Source organism: Lissotriton helveticus, chromosome 8, assembly GCF_964261635.1.
Source record: "Lissotriton helveticus chromosome 8, aLisHel1.1, whole genome shotgun sequence".
NCBI classification, from domain to species: Eukaryota; Metazoa; Chordata; class Amphibia; order Caudata; family Salamandridae; genus Lissotriton; species Lissotriton helveticus.
This window is the reverse complement of record NC_136069.1, coordinates 1,120,143,120-1,120,162,941: the sequence shown is the minus strand read 5'-3', so window position 1 is coordinate 1,120,162,941 and position 19,822 is coordinate 1,120,143,120. Positions and strand designations below refer to the sequence as shown.

The window sequence follows — 19,822 nt, the reverse complement described above, 5'->3', positions numbered from 1 at the left end:
CTATTCAGGTGAGAGACTCACGATTTTCAAAGCAAAAAATGGCTTTATTTTGGCTGTCTCCCGCCTGAAAATATATCTCCTTCAATAGAAGTCAATGGGAGAAATACATTCTTCAGTTTCTTTATTTTAAATCTCCCTCTTTCCTATTGTAAAATGTTGGCATATATCCTAACAGGCTGACAAGTCTAACAGTGTGGACCGGAAGAGATAGAGGAGGCTATCTGCATACATGCAACATCCCTGTCAACTTGAACAAAACTCTCACTGTGTGAGGAGGAGGTGGGGCCTTGTGCCGAGAAGTACCTCCAAGGCACGAGCTGGAAATCCACTATTTACACTGCTCGTTTTTCCTGCTACCGTCTGATATCAGCTCCTCACCGGGTGACAGTGTGATGGGAGCCAAGAGCGTGTCACACGATGGCACTGTGTGAGTTGGCAGGTCTGATGCAAACATTTTAAAACGGGTAGAAAAGTGTGAAAAAGAAAATTCGGATGATTGTATTTTCCCCATAGATCTTTAGTGAAGTTGAGGCAATTTCAGGCAGGAGACAGCTATATAAAGCCATTTTTGGTTTAAAAATTAGGGAGTATCCTGTCAGAATTGGGTTTGTTGGCATGTGTAGGGTTGAATAAAGAGGAATTTATCAATTCAATTCAATTTAAAATAGTCTTTATTCGATAAACATATCATAAAAGACAATACATCAAAAGAATATTATATTATACATTATAAAAGAATCTTAAGCAGTTCATCATCAACAGGGTAATGCCTCCGGGAAAGTGAATGATACATAAGTTTACTCCATACAGTTATTATAATCAACTTTTATTTATCATCTTGTCCGTGAAATATTGGATTCCACAGGGGCTTGGCATACACAATGTTTGAAGACAACAGTAATAAGGGCTCAGGAAAAATATGACTCTCAAATGGTTGTTAAATTTGCATTTATGTTAAAATAGTTAATGTTGAAACAAATGCAGCCACTAGGCACTGGAAAAGTGAATTTTATAGCCATTTTTACAATTTCTTGCATTAGGTTGATTAACTTTGAGGTCATATTTCACAATATGTACAGAAATGTTTCATTGAAGTTGATGACATTACATCACTGTTGATACCCTTATAAATCAGGCTGCGGTAGAAATATAGCTCGCAGTCGACCTATACCCAAACGAACGTCCATGCCCCTGACGTTCAGCTTACTGATAGCAGTTCCGCAAAGTACAAACCCTGTGCCATTCTAGTTTATTTGCTAGGTTGTGTGAACAATGGGTACGTCACTTCCGCCTGCGAACTACCGCGGAACTTCGCGCATGGCTGCTGGGGTTGTGTAGGACCCGGGCAGCCAGCTTCTATGGCGGCAAAGATGGCGGAGAAAAGTGGGACAAGCACGTCCGAAGGCAGCGCGGACCTGTTATTGCTGCACCCCGAGCTGCTGTCCGAAGACTTCCTGCGGCTTACATTGGAGCAGGTGAGAATAAGATGCTACAGCATTCATCATTCACATCTGACATATCTTCGACAGCACCTGTCAGGCAGTAAAGGATCCTGTTCACTCAAACCGCACCCCTCTGAACTGTGCACCCAAGCACAAGAACTCCTGGCTCCAAAGTCGACTTTCAGTTTTCATTTTTTTTTTTACAGTTCGGTTTGCAAAAGGGCATACATTAAATACAAATTTAGGTTGAATCTCCTCTATTCGAACATTCTTTACTTTTGTAGCCTACTTACATGTCATAGCTGCCGTAGGACCGAGTACCCTGAGGAACTTCACCTATTAAGATCGGAGCACAGCGGTAGAAAAGGGAGATTAATTTATCGTCCCACAATCACTGTAATTTAATTTAGTTGTTTTGTAGCAATCGGGCGCTTGTGATTGCACGTTATTGCTAATTTGCGCCTTTCAAGCGCACAGTCTTCTACTTGCGTGTCTAAAAGTATGCCCTTCGTTTGCAAGGATTTAACATTCTGACTAGTTCATAAGTATATCCCTCGTGTTTTTTTCATTCAGCACCTCTTTCATCACCCTGCTATATTTAGATATCCTAGGAGTTATACTATTTTCCATGTCAATACATGTAGGAGTAAAGTATGCAATCTGAACAGATTCCCTTGGATGGCGACAGCTGCGTTTCAGTACGCCCATACTTAAGTTCTTTCTGCAATGGCCCAGTAATACATCTGTTGTATGTTTTGCAACTTTGATGCATCTTCCACCTCCATTCGTAGCACACTGTTGTAAATTTAGCTACCTCAAGGTTATACTGTTATGTGTTTTGTATAGTTTTCCAATTTCTCGAATCAAGTAATGTGCCAGAGTTTTCTTATGTGTTATGTTTGGACTGAGATGCTTTTAGTGTTGAAGAGATTTAAAAAATCGTCGAGCTTTTGATATCCAGACTGCTAAACCGCTGCGTGTATTCCCCCCCTCTGTGTCCGGATACTAACTCATGCAATGTTAGCTCTCCATATTTACTTTGCTGAAAAGCAATTTCTTATGCTTTTACAACAGTACTTTATTTGTGTTTAACAAAAGAGCACCTTCACCGAGGATCATAACTATCGCATTAATAATTGTACTAGTTTTAAATAACGCTATAAGGTTTGAACGGCTAAATAGTTGATGTGTATTTTTTATTTTTTTTGTCCTCGTCTCACCTTTCAAGCCTCTGCGGGTCTTATGAAGCCGCCTTCGTAGTCTGTGGGCCCCACGGCTTACCGTGCTCGCTTGGGTCGTCCGACCGATCCCCATCTTTGTAAGGGACCCTGGTGTAATCATTGGACCATTTATATTAAGTTAGTCTTAGATTCTTACCCCAGTTCACAAAGGGGTGCCAGATGTTCATTGTCTTGTCCTCCGCACCATCATAATCTAAGCGAGCCATAGAAAATGCAGCCATGAGCCAATCCTCTCTTTGCGGCGGTAAAGGGTCCCTCCACTTCCTGCACATCTCCCTTCTGGCCAGCAGGATCAAATAAAGTAATAGCCCTCTGGCCTTCTGGGGGAGGGTTTGACTGAGGCCGCCATCATCCCAAAAAACACTAATGGCATGTTAATCACTATATTGATGTTAAAAATATCTCGAATGTTATCCCCCACCTCATTCCAACATTTTTCAAGAGATGGACACTCAAAAAATATGTGTAGGTCGCTTGCGAGAGGTGTTCCACATCTAGGGCATTTGGGAGCTGGATCTGGGGCGAACTTTGCAATTTTCGCTGGGGTGTAATAGTCTATTGATCACAAAGAAATGATTTTTCTTTAAACAAGCGGGCTTAATATATTTGTACAGGGTCAATAGGGATGGCTCGTACAATGACTCTATTGACTGCCCGAGGGGGGTTCCCACCCATACCAACGCTGAGGGGGGTATCTCGTGGTCCTCCATCTCCAACATACTATTATACCAGACAGAGATTTCTTTATTCATTGGGAGGATGGATTGCCACGAAGCTTCGATCTCTCTATTCCCTCTGATCTCCCCCTTTGCTGCCTCATACCAAGATGTTAGCTGTATATATTTGAATCTTGAGAGCCCTGGCCCGATCTTTGCCCTCAGGTACTCCCATGGATGTATCCCCCCGGAGTCTAACAGTTCAGACCCTACTGTGATGCCTGCCCTCCTTATCGGCAATGCCAAACTGTCCTGTAGGCAGTCCGGCGTTCCCGGCGCATCCCAAACCGGGGCATTGTCAGAATAGTACCCAATGCCCCAGCACCTTCTAAGTCTATACCATAACTCCAAGGCTGCCCTCAATACCTTCAGGCGCACCCGCTTGAAAAATCTGGGCGCGCCAAACTTGTACAGAAAAGCCTCGCATGAGTGAGTATGGGTCCTTATCCGGGTTTCTTGTCAATAAGACCAAGACAGAGGTGATGTGTTGGAATTTAGAGTGGTCAGGAAGAGTAAGTGAAGAACTGAGATACCTAGGGATCTTTGTAGTAAAGGAATTGGAGAAGATACCCGAGCTCAATTTAAACAGGGTGGTGAAGGAGATCGATAGTCTCTTCAGTAGATGGAGGAACCTCCCCTTGACTATTTACGGAAAAACCAACTTGGTAAAGATGGTCATTCTACCCAAGCTGACATACCTTTTCTCCTCTGTACCATTAACATTCCATAACAAAAGTTTACTGAAGACCCAGAGTAAGATCGGGAGCTTCATTTGGGGTAATAAGGGAGTCCGCCTGGCGTGGAAAAAATTAAGACGCAGGTTAAAAAAAGGCGGGTTAGCCCTACCTGATGTTAGGTTATATGCTGCAGCTTTTCATTTTAAAAGCATACGGATGCTTCTGGTTAAGCCGGGCGAGTCTGCCTGGGGGAGGTTGCTGGGTGAAATGGTGCGAGTAGTAGGGGGTGGAAATAGTTGATGTGTATTGACTGTTTCATTATAAAGCCTCTTACTGCTTTAATTTTCTGAAATAGAATGTTCTAATGCACCTCCCTCATGATATCTTTAGACCTAACAAAATGTTCACATTTTCTTCAGTTGCTTGAAAACAGATTGGACACGGTCGGTAATTTTCCTCTAAAGTTAACCAAGCACATCAGTTTGTTAACAAGGGTAGTTCTCTAGATCCAAAAGTTTGTTTAATTTGCTTAATTGTAAGCCCACCACCGCCTTTAATTGCGACTGCATTTCATTCTTTGTCACAGACCTGGATATTGGTAAATCTTGTCAATTGTGCACACTTCATCTGACCGCATAGATAGATGGCTAGGTAGTGCTTATCAGTTCATTTTCCACCCTCATTGAGAGTGTGATACCTCCTGTGGAGCCTTTAACTGATCTGTTACTTTAACTTGAGTGGCATCTGTGCTAGTAAATAGTTGAAGTACAGGTTTTAGCTAACGTTGCTCCCAGTTTTGTACGCAGATCATACAAAGAATAATTTGGACTATATGCTAATTGTGACTCGGTCATAATGATATGAACCTGTCCTTTCAGAGTAGTGTAAGCTAGACCTTTATCCTTCCCGATGGATTCCACTCAAGGAATACCCCAACTGTTGGGTTAGTTTTCTAAATCTTGTACCCGCTCTGTTATTTCTGATCAGAGCAGCATTTGGGAGATTCTTGCAGTCACACAAACTGTAGAAGTTTTTGATTCCAAAACGAATGCCACGAAATGTTTTATTTACCAACTTTAGCAAAAAATGTAAATTGACCCATCCTTTGGAGAACGTCATTACGTAACTTTACCCGGAATTGATCTTTATTTTGCCATGTCTACAAAATCTTGTAATTTCATTTGTAGACCAGCTTGACAATGGTCCAGCAAAACTGGGTCTCCGTACATAAGGGAATTGTTTTCCCTCTCACTATGAAAAAGGGACGAGATTTTAAGAACTCATATTTGGATGTGAATGCATGAATGAAAAATGTTTTACGGCACTCGGTTGACCTCAGAAGGTATCCTAGTGCTGAACATACACAAGCCTCTACTCGGCAAGCAAAGTACATGCGGTTGAGTGTAAAAGAGACAAGTTGTACTATACTTATAAAATGATACCTTATAAGGTTTGTTTTGGAGTGAGAAAGGGACGGGTTTTTTGGAAAAATGTGCCTCTTTACCTGGAGCTAGACCTTTAAAGAAATGGTCAATGCAATGCTAGTGGTTCTATGCCTTAAAAACTGAAGCTGAAAAAAGGGAAACGTTTGTGCACATCGTGGTAACATGATAGTGACTCTAGAAGGTAATTCTTTTACTGACAGGCACCCAGGGTAGAACAATCTGATGTTTGTACCTGGTTAGGTGAGCCTTGATGCTGCATTCTAAATAATTTGGAGCTGCATAAATTAGTTTTTGGCCAGGCCATGGCCCACTTGGGAAGTTATCGTATGGTGTGGAGGAATGATTTACATCTTTGCAAAAGAAGAGGAGGAATAATCTTGCTGAATGAAGACAAAGAAAATGTCATCATGCCAACTTTGTAATTTAGGGTTAAAATAATAAGATAAATAAAGGTGAAGCATAACATTGCATCACAGAATCAGGAATCTCAAAGAATTTCGACTTCTGTCTTCTGACAATTGAGCTTTAAATAAGTTAATCCAATCTAGGAGAAAACATATAAAACCGATCTTGAGTGGTCATTGTTGTTGTGAAATCAAGCCACAGGTGACTCAGCATGTTGGGTTACTAGTAAAAATAAAAGGTAAAGGAGGGGAGAAGCCAGTCACAAACATTCGAATAAGGTAGAACTCCATGAGAAGCCCCGTGGGACTCAACATGGAAGAGATTTGGAAGAGATTTGAAATTGGACTGAACAGGGGAAATGAGACGGCTTAAGAGTGGGTACAAATAAAGAAGCTCAGTCAGTATAGGGAGCTTCCTAACCGCAACCCTAAAGAGACTTTATAAAAGGGTGAGATAGGCAACAGTATTGAAGATTGTGAAGAGATCATTCAGGATAAGGACCGGTTTAACTCCCTCATTGAGCATGATTCTCAGATCTTCCGGAGCTGTTATCAGCTTGGGGTCCATGCTGGGATGGAAGCCTGCTTGAGAAGGACCAACAATGTATTGAATTTAACAAAGCTTTCCCTTATTTTGGGCTTAACTAGATCTTTTAAATACACTAGGTTAGATAATGATTTGGGTTTTTGAGGAGCAGACAGACTGTGGCTCGTTATCAGGTGGCAGAAGCAGATGGGGTAGATGAAGAGTTATATGAGAATGGAACATACATAGGAGTAGGCAAGTGGTATAATATTGGTAGGGTAGGGAACTGTGGAGAACCCAAGCTTGATAGTGAGTACTTAATTGCCTGTATAAAGAGCAGTTAAGAATCGATTTTCATATATATTTCCAGGATCTCACTTTTGGGTGTACATTATTCAAAACATTTGGGCATTCCTATATTCCCTTATCATGCAGCAGAATGTTCGATCACTTTGTTTGCAGTGGCTAAAAATAAGGGTTTCTATCATACCCACCTGTAACATCTTGGATAAGAAGTGATATTCTCAATGTAGATTTTTTAACTGGACTAATCTCGTACTGGCTTCTATGACAACTTGCCCAAAATGGGCTGTGCTTACTCCCAAATACTATTTTCTGTGTGTCTCCAATCTATTGTCAATTCTCTGTTAACCTTCTCACCTAATGTTGCAAATGGCTGTTGTACATATTCTAGAACCGATCCTTTCTTCCGTAAGTGCCCTAGTCTGAATGATCCTATTCTTAATCCTAGTTTATTAGGTCTCGCGCCGCCATATGCATCGAGCCAGGCGCGATACTATAGTTGCGGAGTCTGCTTCCCAGGAGACAGAGACTGGCGCGCGCACGCTCAGGAAAGCGATCGGAGCCGGCCGCGCGCGCGCGTTCCCAATCTCCTGTCTCTCTGGGAAGCACACAAGCAAGCCCCGCCAAGGCATCACGAGCACGTCCCAGCCCGGGGTGCCAGCCAGAGCCAGCCCGCGCGAGGACACCCCCTTTTCTTTTCCCAGCTGCCGTCATGGGAGTGGAGATCGAGACCATTTCACCCGGGGACGGTAAGCCGCCAGGCGGGAGGGGGTTACGCGTGCGCATGGGTGCCGAGCAGGGAGGATCCCCGGGGCTGGCTGGTTCCATATAGCGAGGACAAAAGTCATTCGTAACTAGGTTGGTGAGCTGGTTTTTACAGGTCGGAATCGACCTTACACTGAAATTCAAAGTGCATCTTGATGCGTTCATTAGCTCTCAATCGGCAAACATTATCATTATGTATACATTGGCCAACTCTTGAATTGCATTGTAACAGTAGGGCATGATTTGGCAATTGCAGGTTGCATCGTCCTCTGGGGCTGGGTTTCCATTGTTCCGATATTGCATATACATTTATAAATATTCATATAGAGGTTTTGTTATACTACAGGTTAACATTTAGATGGTCTTTAATTAAAAAAATTAAATTGAAAAATGGGCAGTGACACAAGCTGTAAAATTAGAGTTCTTTGTCATGGTTGGACCGGCAGAATTGGTGTCTCGTTAATAGAGATCCTTTCTACAATGCAAATCTGTGTTATTAGAAATTTAATGCAGAAATTTGCTTAGGTAATTCATAAATGGAGGATTTTTTTTTTAAAGCAATCTAAAAAAGATAGTGTCGCGCACCTGCATGCTTTTGGGGTGAGGTGGATGATGAAGCCTTGGTTTATTTAAGGTTTAGGTCACTATGACCTGGCTGGCAATGTGGGTTGGCTGTCTAAGTCTGCTATGACCTTGTGCCTCAAAAGGTTATCGATCAACCTTGATAGGCTGGGGTGACGTTCGCCCTTGCTGATGGTGCATGGGTTGCTCCCACACACGCCAGTATTTTAAAGATGCACTTTTTTTTTTTTTTAAAAGTACTTGTCCCTTAGTGAGTAGCCCTGAGAGTTGTGTGGACTTGTACCCCTTCCGCCTGAAGTGCTGTGATTCATCAAACTGAAATGTTTTGTTCAGAAAACAATAAAAGGTATTGGATGCTATTGATAGACGCACAGCCGGTGAATGCATGGTTTACAAAGGCCTAGAAAAAGATTGGAATGTGGTCTGGACATGACTAGACCTCTAGCCTTATCAATTTTTGCTGATTATTAAACAGTAACCTGTTGCTGGCGCCTCAGAAGTGTCATTATAGCAATGAAGTGCATGTAGGTCCTCAACTTTTTTTTTTTTAAACTTTTTATTAATCCTCAAAATTGTTGTATATACAAAGAGCGTTTATATTGCATCATCCATCCCTTTTTTACAGTTCACTTATCTACCGCTATTAACAAATCTAGGGCCAGGTTAATAATGTTCACCTTGGTACCCTGCTTCCCTCTTACAGTCCTCGATATGTCTGCCATGCAGTCCAGATTTTCTCCCCTTTCGTAAATCGTCAATTCCGCTTGCCAGCATCAGTCCAGATCATTTTCGCATTCCTCCAGTGTAGGTGTGGACATCACCCCCCCCCCATTTCCTTGCCACATTACTTTTAGCAACCACAGCCGCCAACACCAGCCACTGCTTCACATGTCGTGGCCAATCCTCGTTTTCTTCTGTTATTAGGAGGAACCATTTGGGCTCTAGTTGGACTTCCATGCCCAATACTACTGACATTGCCCTAGCACACCCCCTCACCCTCACACCCCCTCACCCTCACCCTAACACCCCCTCACCCTCCCACACCCCCTCACCCCCCCTCACCCTCACACCCCCTCACCCTCACATCCCCACATCCCCTCACCCTCACATCCCCTCACCCTCACATCCCCTCACCCTCACATCCCCTCACCCTCACATCCCCTCACCCTCACATCCCCTCACCCTCACACAACCTCACACCCCCTCACCCTCTTACCCCCTCACGCCCTCACACCCCCTCACACACCCTCACGCCCTCACACACCCTCACGCCCTCACACACCCTCACGCCCTCACACACCCTCACGCCCTCACACACCCTCACACCCCCTCACACCCTCACACCCTCACACCCCCTCACGCCCCCTCACACCCTCACTCCCTCACACACTCACTCCCTCACACACCCTCACACCCCCTCACCCTCACACCCCCTCACCCTCACCCTCACCCCCTCACCCTCACATCCCCTCACCCACCCTCACGCCCTCACACACCCTCACACCCCCTCACCCTCACACACCCTCTCACCCCCTCTCACCCCCTCTCACCCTCACACACCCTCTCACCCACTCTCACCCTCTTGCCCCCTCTCACACACCCTCACCCTCCCACCCTCACACCCCCTCACCCACACTCACCCCCCTCACACACTTTCCCACCCTTCTCACATTCACACCCCCTCACCCTCACACCCCCTCACCCACCCTCACCCTCACCCTCACCCTCACATCTTCTCACCCTCACATCCTCTCACCCTCACAACCCTCTCACCCTCACATACCCTTGCCCTCACACCCACTCACCCTCACTCACCCTCACTCACCCTCACTCACCCTCACTCACCCTCACTCACCCTCACTCACCCTCACTCACCCTCACTCACCCTCACTCACCCTCACTCACCCTCACTCACCCTCACTCACCCTCACTCACCCTCACTCACCCTCACTCACCCTCACACACACTCACACACCTTCACCAGCATAGCATAGCATAACAAAACACAACAAAACATAGCATAGCATAATAAAAACATAGCATAACAAAGCATAGTATAACAAAACATAGCATAGTATAACAAAACGCAACAAAACATAGCAGAACAAAACATAGCATAACATAATCTAAAACAAAGCATAACAAAACAAAACATTGCATAACAAAACATAGCAAAATACAAAAAAACATAACACAACAAAACAGCATACATAACAAAACATAGCATTGCAAAGCATAGCAAAACATAGCATAGCATAGCATAACAAAACACAACAAAACGTGTAGCATAGCATAACAAAACACAACATAGCATAGCATAACAAAACACAACATAGCATGGCATAACAAAACAAAGCTTAGAATAGGATAACAAAGCATAGCATAACAAAGCATAGCATAACAAAACATAGCATAGCAAAACATTGCATAGCATAATAAAACACAACAAAACATAGCATAGCATAACAAAACAGCATAGCATAACATAGCATAGCATAGAAAAGCATAGCATAGAAAAACATAGCATAACAAAACATAGCATAGCATAAAAAAACAGCATAACAAATCAAATCATAAGATAGTAAAGCATAGCATAGCATAACAGAACAAAACATAGGATAGCAAAACAAAACATAGCATAGCATACAGCATCACTCCGCACCTCCACAGCATCACTCAGGGGCAACACAACATCACTATGCGCTACCACAGCATCACTGAACGCCACAACATCACTCGTTCGTCATCACAACATCGCTCAGCGCCACCACAGCTTCAATCTGTGCAACCATTCAACAACACCTGGTTCAAATATGTTCTCTCAATGTTTCAAGCTTTATTACAAATGTAGCAAAATGATGTTAATATTTCGCTTCTGTTCTTGGATTTTCATCACAATAAAAAACACTGAACATTCTCTTCACAAAAGTTATTTACAAAACTTTAAGCTATTGCCATTATAAATTACAATAACTTTTATTTAAGTATTAATTACGGAAAAAATTAAAAGCCAATGTTATTTGTAATATCAATACATGTAAATACAACACATATTGCATTACAAATGCTATAGGTGTCACATTGGCGAAAGTTATAACTATTGGCATTGTAAATGACAAAGCTATTCATTTCGCTATTTTCAAAAACAAAACATAAATAAAAAAATTGTCATTTACAATACTAATAGCTCAAACTTTCCTAATGCGAGACCTATTGCATTGCAAATGCTTGTATGTTGAGTAGATGACTTGTTCCTACAGCCTTTAAATATTATCAGGTTGGTTTTTATCCTCAAAGTTCTTCTTTGTGAATAGCACGTACTGTATCGGCACCGCCGAGTGCATGTTGAATATGCTGAGCACGATGACCTCCAAATGCTTAGCACAATCCAGCAATCCTCAGTGTTCAGCCCGCAGCTCAGGAGGGACACCATTGGAGTGTAGAGGTGAGAGCACATGCACTTTGGGGGTGGTGAACATAGGACTGGACTGAGGAGGTGTGATGTGATAGATCTGGCAACAGTAAAGAAAACATGGAATTTCTTAGTGTCTCAGAGCTGATGCTCCTGCTTCTGGTGGCCTCTCCTCTGCCTACTTCTCTGACAGGTATATATTGAGTAGCAATATTGTGGTGTACCCGGAGATGACTAAAATGTTCGTTGGATGACAGGTCAAATTTCATTTGTAAATTATGATATTTTATTCTTTCCTGTTGCATCCTATCTTCCAGGTTCGAAGTATGCATTAAAACCCACTTTTTGTAGCCCACAAAGGGTATTATTTCCTTCCAGACTCCACCATGCTATAACTATTATTGCATCTTTCCATCCCACAAATGATGTCACTGCATGCTATGCTTCCAACTCTGCAACTGTCACCATCTGTAGATATCCATTAGGAAATGCAGGTATGTTAATCCCTCCCATGGCAGATCGCTTTGTTCATATTGATGGTTCCTCAGTGGGTAAATACATCCAGTAGTTCAGTGACACTAACTGATGAGTTCAATAGCAGTCCTATATATAGGGCAATGAGATTCCTTCTTCCCACAATTTAAGGCATATTATGGACACAGACATACTAGGGTCCTAGATTGTGTTATTCCCAGAAGAGTGAAGTGTGCTCCATGATGTTTAAATGCTACCACACCGGTCCTCTTCACTTGTGACCTCTACACTACTGTCCTCTAGTTGGGAGTCTTTTTACATTTTTTAAAATTAAATTTTGCATACGTTGCACCCAGCACACATTCAGCTAACGTTCTTTTAGAATTGGTAGTCTTATTTTCTAGTGTTGTCCTCTTAGACACAGGCTGAAGAAAAAAACATCTGTCCGTTAGTGTTTACGGGTTCTTTGCCCTTTGAGGTTCATTTAGCCAGAACCTGTTTAGCCTAGTTGCCTGTGGGGTTTTTCCTCTGTGAACTTTGATAAGAACATAATGTCGACCAATATTTAATCTAGTGTCTTCTCGTTAAATCCATCCATCCTCCCAGTTTAGGTAGTTTCAGGAAGGCCATCACTTCTGTTATTAGTCTTTACTTTCAAGCTAAATACTTTCTGTTTGTCTTTAACTGCTTGGGCTTCTTCAGGGAGACCATGTGTTGGCTTATATTATTTTCAGCAGATTGGTCAATTGACTGTTCCCTGCATCTTAATTTTAGCCCTGTAAACGCTCAGCATTTTACATTATGAGTACAGTTTCTGAAGATATCTTCCCATTGCCTTTAAACCTCTCAACCTTATGTATAATTTCGGTAGCATTTCTTGACTGATCACCACTTTCTGGATCTTTTCTTGTGTTGCATTTGTAAATGTGACGATTGATTCTTGCTTTGTTCGTATAGGGACTGCTGTAGAATATAAAATGCAGGACATCAATTCATCCTAGATATTGATGGTTTCAGTCGATTCCTTCCCATGCTTCATCACTTCTCGATCAAGTAGTTAACTTGGTGCTGCAAAAATTCTCTACTGGTTTCCACAACATGCTTCAAATAACATTATCACAGCCTCACCCTCCATTATGTGAGATATTAAAGGCCAAAGTGGGCTCATCTCAGTCTTGGTTGTCTCAGCACTCCCTTTTGTATGTAGAACATTTCCTTAATGGAGGGGGGGCTGAATTGCCGCAGACAACATTGTAGTTGGCACCCAGTGAACCCATTATTCCTGTATCCATGTGGTGCAGAAAGCTGACTCAGCAAGGTGATTTTTCCAATCCACCGCCATTTCTGTATTTCCTTTCCTACCGTACGACGCTGTGTACAGAACTTTGCTGATGCCTTCCTAAGGAAGAACCTCCAAACCATAGTGGCGCTCGCGGTACAATTCCTATTGCCACCCAGCCAGAACTCTGACTAGCCCCTCTGTGATTTGCAGAGAACCACCTGAACCATCTGGGGAACCCAGAGTATCCTCTTCTACAGAGCTTTAGTTACTCATTTGTGGCCGTTTCTACTCTGCTAATCCCAGGTAAATGGACCATGCAGTACTGGCATCTTGCTGTGGTTTTTTGCTGAACCTAACTCCCACCGTATTCTCATCTATTGAAACCAGGGGTAGGTCCTGAAGCTGTCAACGTTGTAGGGCACTGCAGAAGGATTGCAAAAACAGGAAGATCGTTGTTAAAGCCCTGCTTTAAAAGGTGGTCGTTTCTTCATACAGTACTATCTTGAAACCATTTTAGCTAGGTATTCTGTATCTTGATGGATGTGGGTCAGTAATATGAGCTCCGCTTTAATAAAGGCATTTTATTTGCTTTACTTTGGCTCATTCTTCAAGAAGGGAATTGGACCAGGAAGTTATTTATTCAGACAGCTTTTTGAGGCAAGTCATCGTAAGGGTAGTTGAAATGTGAGCCTCAAAGAAGAAAATGACCAAATTATAACAATGAGGCGAAAAAATAGGCTTGGTAGGTTTGCTTTAAAAAAATAAAAATAAGAAAAAAGCTAAAAAAAATGACGAGAAAAGACTGCAAGAAATGCTAACAAAAGGAGGTGCAAAGATATTGCTAAACATCTAACTGCGGGGATTGCACTGTCTGTCCTCATTTAGAACGCGTGCAAAATCTATTTTGATTGTTTTGTTTTTATTTTATTTTACGCCAGTTCTTTGGTAAATAAAAAGCATTTGCAGTGCTCTCGACTTTCATTTGGAATGTTAAAAACAAGCCTAGCATAACCGGAATTACTCTGTGGCTGTTAAAAACCTGTGCAACTGGTTTTTACGGTTTAAAAGCGCACCCAGAAATAGGGAACAACTGTTTGAATGCAAAACCGTATCTCTAGAAGCTTAAGCCTAAATCCATATTTTTGTCCAAATAGCATACATAATTTCAGGGGGCTGCTGAATGTGTCCATGGTAGATTAAGCAAGCTCTTGCCAATCCAGGAGAGGATTGGCGTTGGCTGACAAGCCTTTTGGTTTCGTCAGTGCTTGTTCTATTTAAAAAAGTTTTTTGTAAAACTTGATCTTTGAGGGTGGAGCCGGTTCTTACCACTGTGAAAAATGATAATTGGCTAAAAGCAAAATTATTTTTTGTTCCCAAAATGAATACATTGCCAAAGAGGTCTCTGACATAGAAGGAAACTAATTTGTGTGCGGATGTGCTCCTTATGAAAGAGCAGAATGCCATCTCTTCACTGAAGTTATCCAATGGCTGATGTGGGATAACCTTGTGCCCTTTGCTCTAGTGGGCAGAAAAAAAGCTGAAATCCCCTATAAGTAAACATATGTATCCGTGATACATACACACGCGCACTCCAGAGTTTCCCATGCAAATTGACTTGTTGAGGCAAAGGGTGTGTGTGTGTGAGTGTGTGTACTTTGATTCTATCAATTTGCATGGGAAACTCTGGAGTTCGTGCGTTTCTGTATCACAAATACAGATACATATGTTTACTATTAGGAGATGGGATTTCAGCTTTTTTTTTGCCCACTAGAGCATATATATGGCCATAAAAGCGCCCTTTATGCTTATCACTGTATGTTTTAGAAAAACAGACCATAGGAATGGAAATCCAGTTTGTGTGCGTTTTTTAACCTGCAACTGCATTAATTATGCTCAATCACCTGACTTTCACATTGGCTGCTGGCTCTGAAGGAGGTATTATGACATCAGAACTCCACTCTGCTGTAATATTATTTTTGGATGCCACTGTTTTATTTGCTTGGAGGTCTGATTGTTGATTTCATGTACCTTCAGGATTCTTCCTTCTAATGCTGCTAGTCCTTTAGGTATGGCTGGGTGCATCCCTCCAAACGGAATGGTGTCTGGTACCAGCTCGTCAACTGTGTCTCCCTGCTCCTTGTCTCTCACCTACCAAAGCCTTGCTGTCACTTCTGTTATTGTTTATTAGGGCTTAGGGTTGAATCCGCCGGCCCTTCACCTCTAGCTGTCTCTTCCTGCCCCCACTACCATCTACTTCACTGTAGTAGACAGTTTTTCCAGTAACTAAGAGCATAGATTTTTGTGACTAGTATGAATAATCATTAGGATTCCACTAAAGATATGGATGTGAGGAGGATTCTGCTTCTACAGCAAGAAATACCGGAAGGCATGTGAGTTCTATAGACTAGTCTTGATCCCTTTCCACAAACGAGAACTTGAATTTCCTCATCCAAAGCCCCACCCCTGAGAGCTTGGTGGTCCAAGCATCTAAATTCCATGGTGCATTTCCTGCTGCTCCCCAGGACAGGGAATCCAAGAGGCTAGATAGCTTGGGGAAGAGGTTTTCTTCCGCCAGCCTCGCATTGCGGTTGATGTACACCACATACTTACAGGGCTGCTACTCCCACAGTTTGTGGAACACGGTTGCGCAAGTGCTGCGACAAGTCCCAGAGAAGGCCTGGGTCGTTGTCTCTAAGGCAGTCAAGGACGGGAGACAGACAGCAAAGTTCACCATTAGTTGTGGTTTGGATATGACTGACTAGCTGGGTAGAATGGTTTTATCGACGGTGTCCCTTAGCTGCCACACCTGCTGAGAACATCTGACTTTTCAGGGAATGTCCAGGCTGCCCTCCTGGACATGCCCTTTGGTGGCAACTGCCTCTTCTTAGACCAGGCAGGTTTGACGCTGGAACGCTTAAGTACTCGTGGGATATGGCCTAGTCCATGGGTCTCTGCTGCCCACGTCATCCCCAGTCTACCTATTGCCCCTTTTGTGCCTATGGAAGTGCCTTTCAGGCTTGCTAACACTATTCCAGCCACATCGCCTGGTTGACTGTCCGGGGGGCGAGGACGCGGTTAATACCGATCCCGTGGGTCAGGTAGCCAGAGGTCTGCCACAACCACCAATCCCCTTGCAGCTGCAGCCTCTAAGCCCTCCTTTTCATGCCCTACAAGATCATGGATGTCCAGTTGGTAGCAGAATCAGCCTATCTCCACCACTGGCAGTCCATAACATCAGACAGGTGGGTTTTTCAGATTATTCGGAGTAGCTACTCCCTTCCCTTTGAATCCTCCCCTCCACCTTTGCCTCCAACTCACGACCGGCTGATAAATATCATTTGTCCTTGCTCCACGAGGAAGTGTCAGATCTGTTGGCCAAGGAAGCCATAGAAAGGGTTCCGGTGTCAGAAGTAGGCAGTGGTTTCTATTCCCTCTACTTTCAGATTACCAAAAGAACAAAGGTCTTCTCCCCATTTTATTTAGATCTGAGAACCCTCAATCCCTTTATCAAGAAGGAGAATTTCAAGATGCTCACATTGGTTGTGCCTACCCTGGACACAGGATTCTGGATGGTAGCATTGGAATTGCAGGACGCCTATTTCCATGTCTCCGCCTGCCTGCCCATTGGCTTTACGTGCAGTTTATGATGGGGCACGAGCACTTGCAATTCATCATGCTCCCTTTTGGCCTTACCCTCGGGTGTTCATTAAGGTGATGGCGGTGGTCACAGCTCATCTGCGCAAATCATGGGTGCCAGTCTTTCCCCTGTCTCAACGACTGGCTGCTGAAGGTGGGCTCACCCCAGGCTGTTATCTTCCACCTTCATACTATGCTGAACCTTCTGCATTTGCTGAGGTTCATTATCAACGTGCTGAGGTCACACCTGACTCTCTCTCTCAGACGCTCCCTTTCATCAGAGCTGTTCTGGATATGGTGCCGTTTTGGGCTTCTCCTCCCCAGCCGCGAGTCTGGAATATTCAGGCCTTAATATTGATGTTTCAGCCTCCATCTTGGATTTCAGAGAGAATGACTTTGAAGCTGCGGGCCTCATGACCTCCTGCATCCTGCTAGTGACACATGCCAGATGACAAATCAGGCTCAGTAGTGGGAACTGAAGTTGAAGTGAGCGCAGCACCTTGTGAATCTCTCGGACATGGTCCAGATCTCAGAGGGAACTGCTAACAAGCATTGAAAATGCAATAGGTCTTGCATTTGATTAAATTAAAGCCATTTTCTTTGCTAATGGTATTGTGTAAAAGCAAATGTCTTTAACTTAATCAAAGGTGAGACCTATTGCATTTTCAATGCTTGTTTTTTGCCATGTTGTACAGTAGGTGCTATACAACATGTCTGAAAGTGATTTTAAAAAGAGCTATGATGCAACAATGATCCACGTCACCGAACATTTTTAAACAAACTTTTAGATGACCCCCTATGCAACATGGATGAAAATCACATTGACAAAAGCCAATTAATCTTGTCTAGGCGAGACTAATTGGCTTTGCTAATGCTTGTTGCTGACTGGCATTGCCCAGATGTAGGTGGATGGGCAACTTGCACAGTAATTCAGTCCCAGTTAGGATCCAGCTGCAGATGCTAACAGGAGAAACAGAGGTGGAGGGCGAGGAGAGACCGCTGTGGAGGGCGAGGAGAGACCGCTGTGGAGGGCGAGGAGAGACCGCTGTGGAGGGCGAGGAGAGACCGCTGTGGAGGGCGAGGAGAGACCGCTGTGGAGGGCGAGGAGGGTCAGACTGAGGTAGGGGATGGGGCAGACTGAGGTAGGGGATGGGGGCAGACTGAGGTAGGGGATGGGGGCAGACTGAGGTAGGGGATGGGGGCAGACTGAGGTAGGGGATGGGGGCAGACTGAGGTAGGGGATGAAGAGAAAGATGTAGGAGGGGGGCAGACTGAGGTGGAGGTGAGGAGAGACAGGTGGCAGGGAGTCAGAAGTGGAGGTAAGGCGAGACTGAGGTGAGGCAGAGGTGGGGTTGAAGACAGGGAGAGGGGGTGGTATCACTTTCACCTCCTCTCCTAGTGTAAGGTAACGCCCCCTCTCCACAGGCCCTGCCGGGGCCGAGAGCAGATCCCTGCCCGCATCAGCCGCCACCCGAGACTGCTCGTGCTTGTTGGTAAAGAGAGGTTCATTATCTGCTGATGATGTGATCCACTTTGAGGGGGGGGAGCTCCTCTCACCCACCCCCAAGGGCCGAGACCGAGAAGGCATCAGAGACCTGAAGCTGTCTATGCTGCAATACTGGGGGGAAGGGGCTGAGGAAGAGGAGTGGGGTTAGAGTAGGAATAGAGAAGGGACAGATGGGGAGAGAAGGGACAGATAGACAGAAATGGAGCGGAAAAAAATTGGAGTGAGCGAAAAGCGCAGAGTTGGGGAAAAGAAAAAAAACAAGTAATGTGCTAACAGTATAAATATGGTCACTGTACATAATGTGTCCAGGTCGGGCTGTCCCTTGGTGGGGGGTGTATAAGGCGCACATGGCTGGTCTCAGGATCGGGCTGTGTCTTCGGTGTGGGTGTGAGGCGCAAGTTGCCGGTCTCCGGATTGGGCTGTCTCTTGGGGAAGGCACACATAATGGGTCTCCGGTTCGGGCTCTCTCTTTGGGGGAGGGTATGCCGTGCACGTAACCGGTCTCGGACTGTCTTTTTGGGGGTAGGTGAGAGGCGCACGTGGCCGGTGTCAGAATCAGAAAGCCTCTTTGCCGAAGAGGGAGTGTTGGGGCTGTAGGGTGTGAGGTGTACAGAGTCAGACTGTCTCTTCGGGGGTAGGTGAGGGGCGCACGTGGGTGGTGTGAGAATTGTACAGTCTCTTCGCGGGAGGGGGTGTTGGGCTGAAGGGTGTGAGGTGCACCGGGCCGGTGTCAGGGTCGGACTGTCTCTTTGGAGGTGGGTGAGAGGCGCACATGGGTGGTGTAAGAAATGTAGTCTCTTCGCGGGAGGGGATGTTGGGCTGAAGGGCATAAGGTGCACAGGGCCGGTTTCAGGGTCAGGCGGTTTCCTAGGCTGTGTGTTTGGGGAATGTGAAATACATGTCCAGGATGGGGGCGTGGGCGCTGTCTTCTCGTCCGGCAGGTGTGAGGCGCACGTGGCAGGTCTCAGGGATGGAGTGTCTCATTAGAGGCGAGTGTGAGAAGCAAATGGCCTGTCTCTGGGACGGGCTGTCTCTTTTGGAGTGAGGCGCCCATGGACGGCCTCAGGGCGGGATGCTGGGTTCAGGGAATGCTTGTCTCTTCGGATGCGAGTGTGAGGCAAAGCACATGGCCCGTCTCAGTTGCGGGCGTCTCTTTGTAGGTGGGTATGAAGCGCAGGGTTTGGGCTGTCTCTTTAAAGGTGATTGTACAGAGTACATGGCTGGTCTCGGACTCGTGCACTCGCTTCAGCTGCGGGTGTAAGAAACACATGACCCGGGGTGACAAGACTGGCTTTTCAGAGGTGGGTGTGAGGCGCAGACCAGTCTGTCTTTTTGGCGTTGCTATGAGGTGGATGTGAGACGCACATTGCAGAACTCGCAGACGGTCTCATTGGCGGTACCGCGAGGTAG

The 19,822-nt window shown here is 44.7% G+C and overlaps 1 protein-coding gene across 1 annotated transcript in view; it reads left to right on the top strand.

The window, feature by feature from the left end:
- The first annotated feature begins 1,292 nt into the window (after positions 1–1,292).
- C8H2orf49 (chromosome 8 C2orf49 homolog) overlaps positions 1,293–19,822 on the top strand; it is a 71,048-nt gene continuing 52,518 nt past the window's right edge. The window contains exon 1 of the mRNA XM_078656128.1: positions 1,293–1,475. Within this exon, the coding sequence (XP_078512254.1) occupies positions 1,359–1,475 (117 nt within the window). The 5' untranslated portion in view covers positions 1,293–1,358. The remainder of the gene's footprint in view (positions 1,476–19,822) is intronic.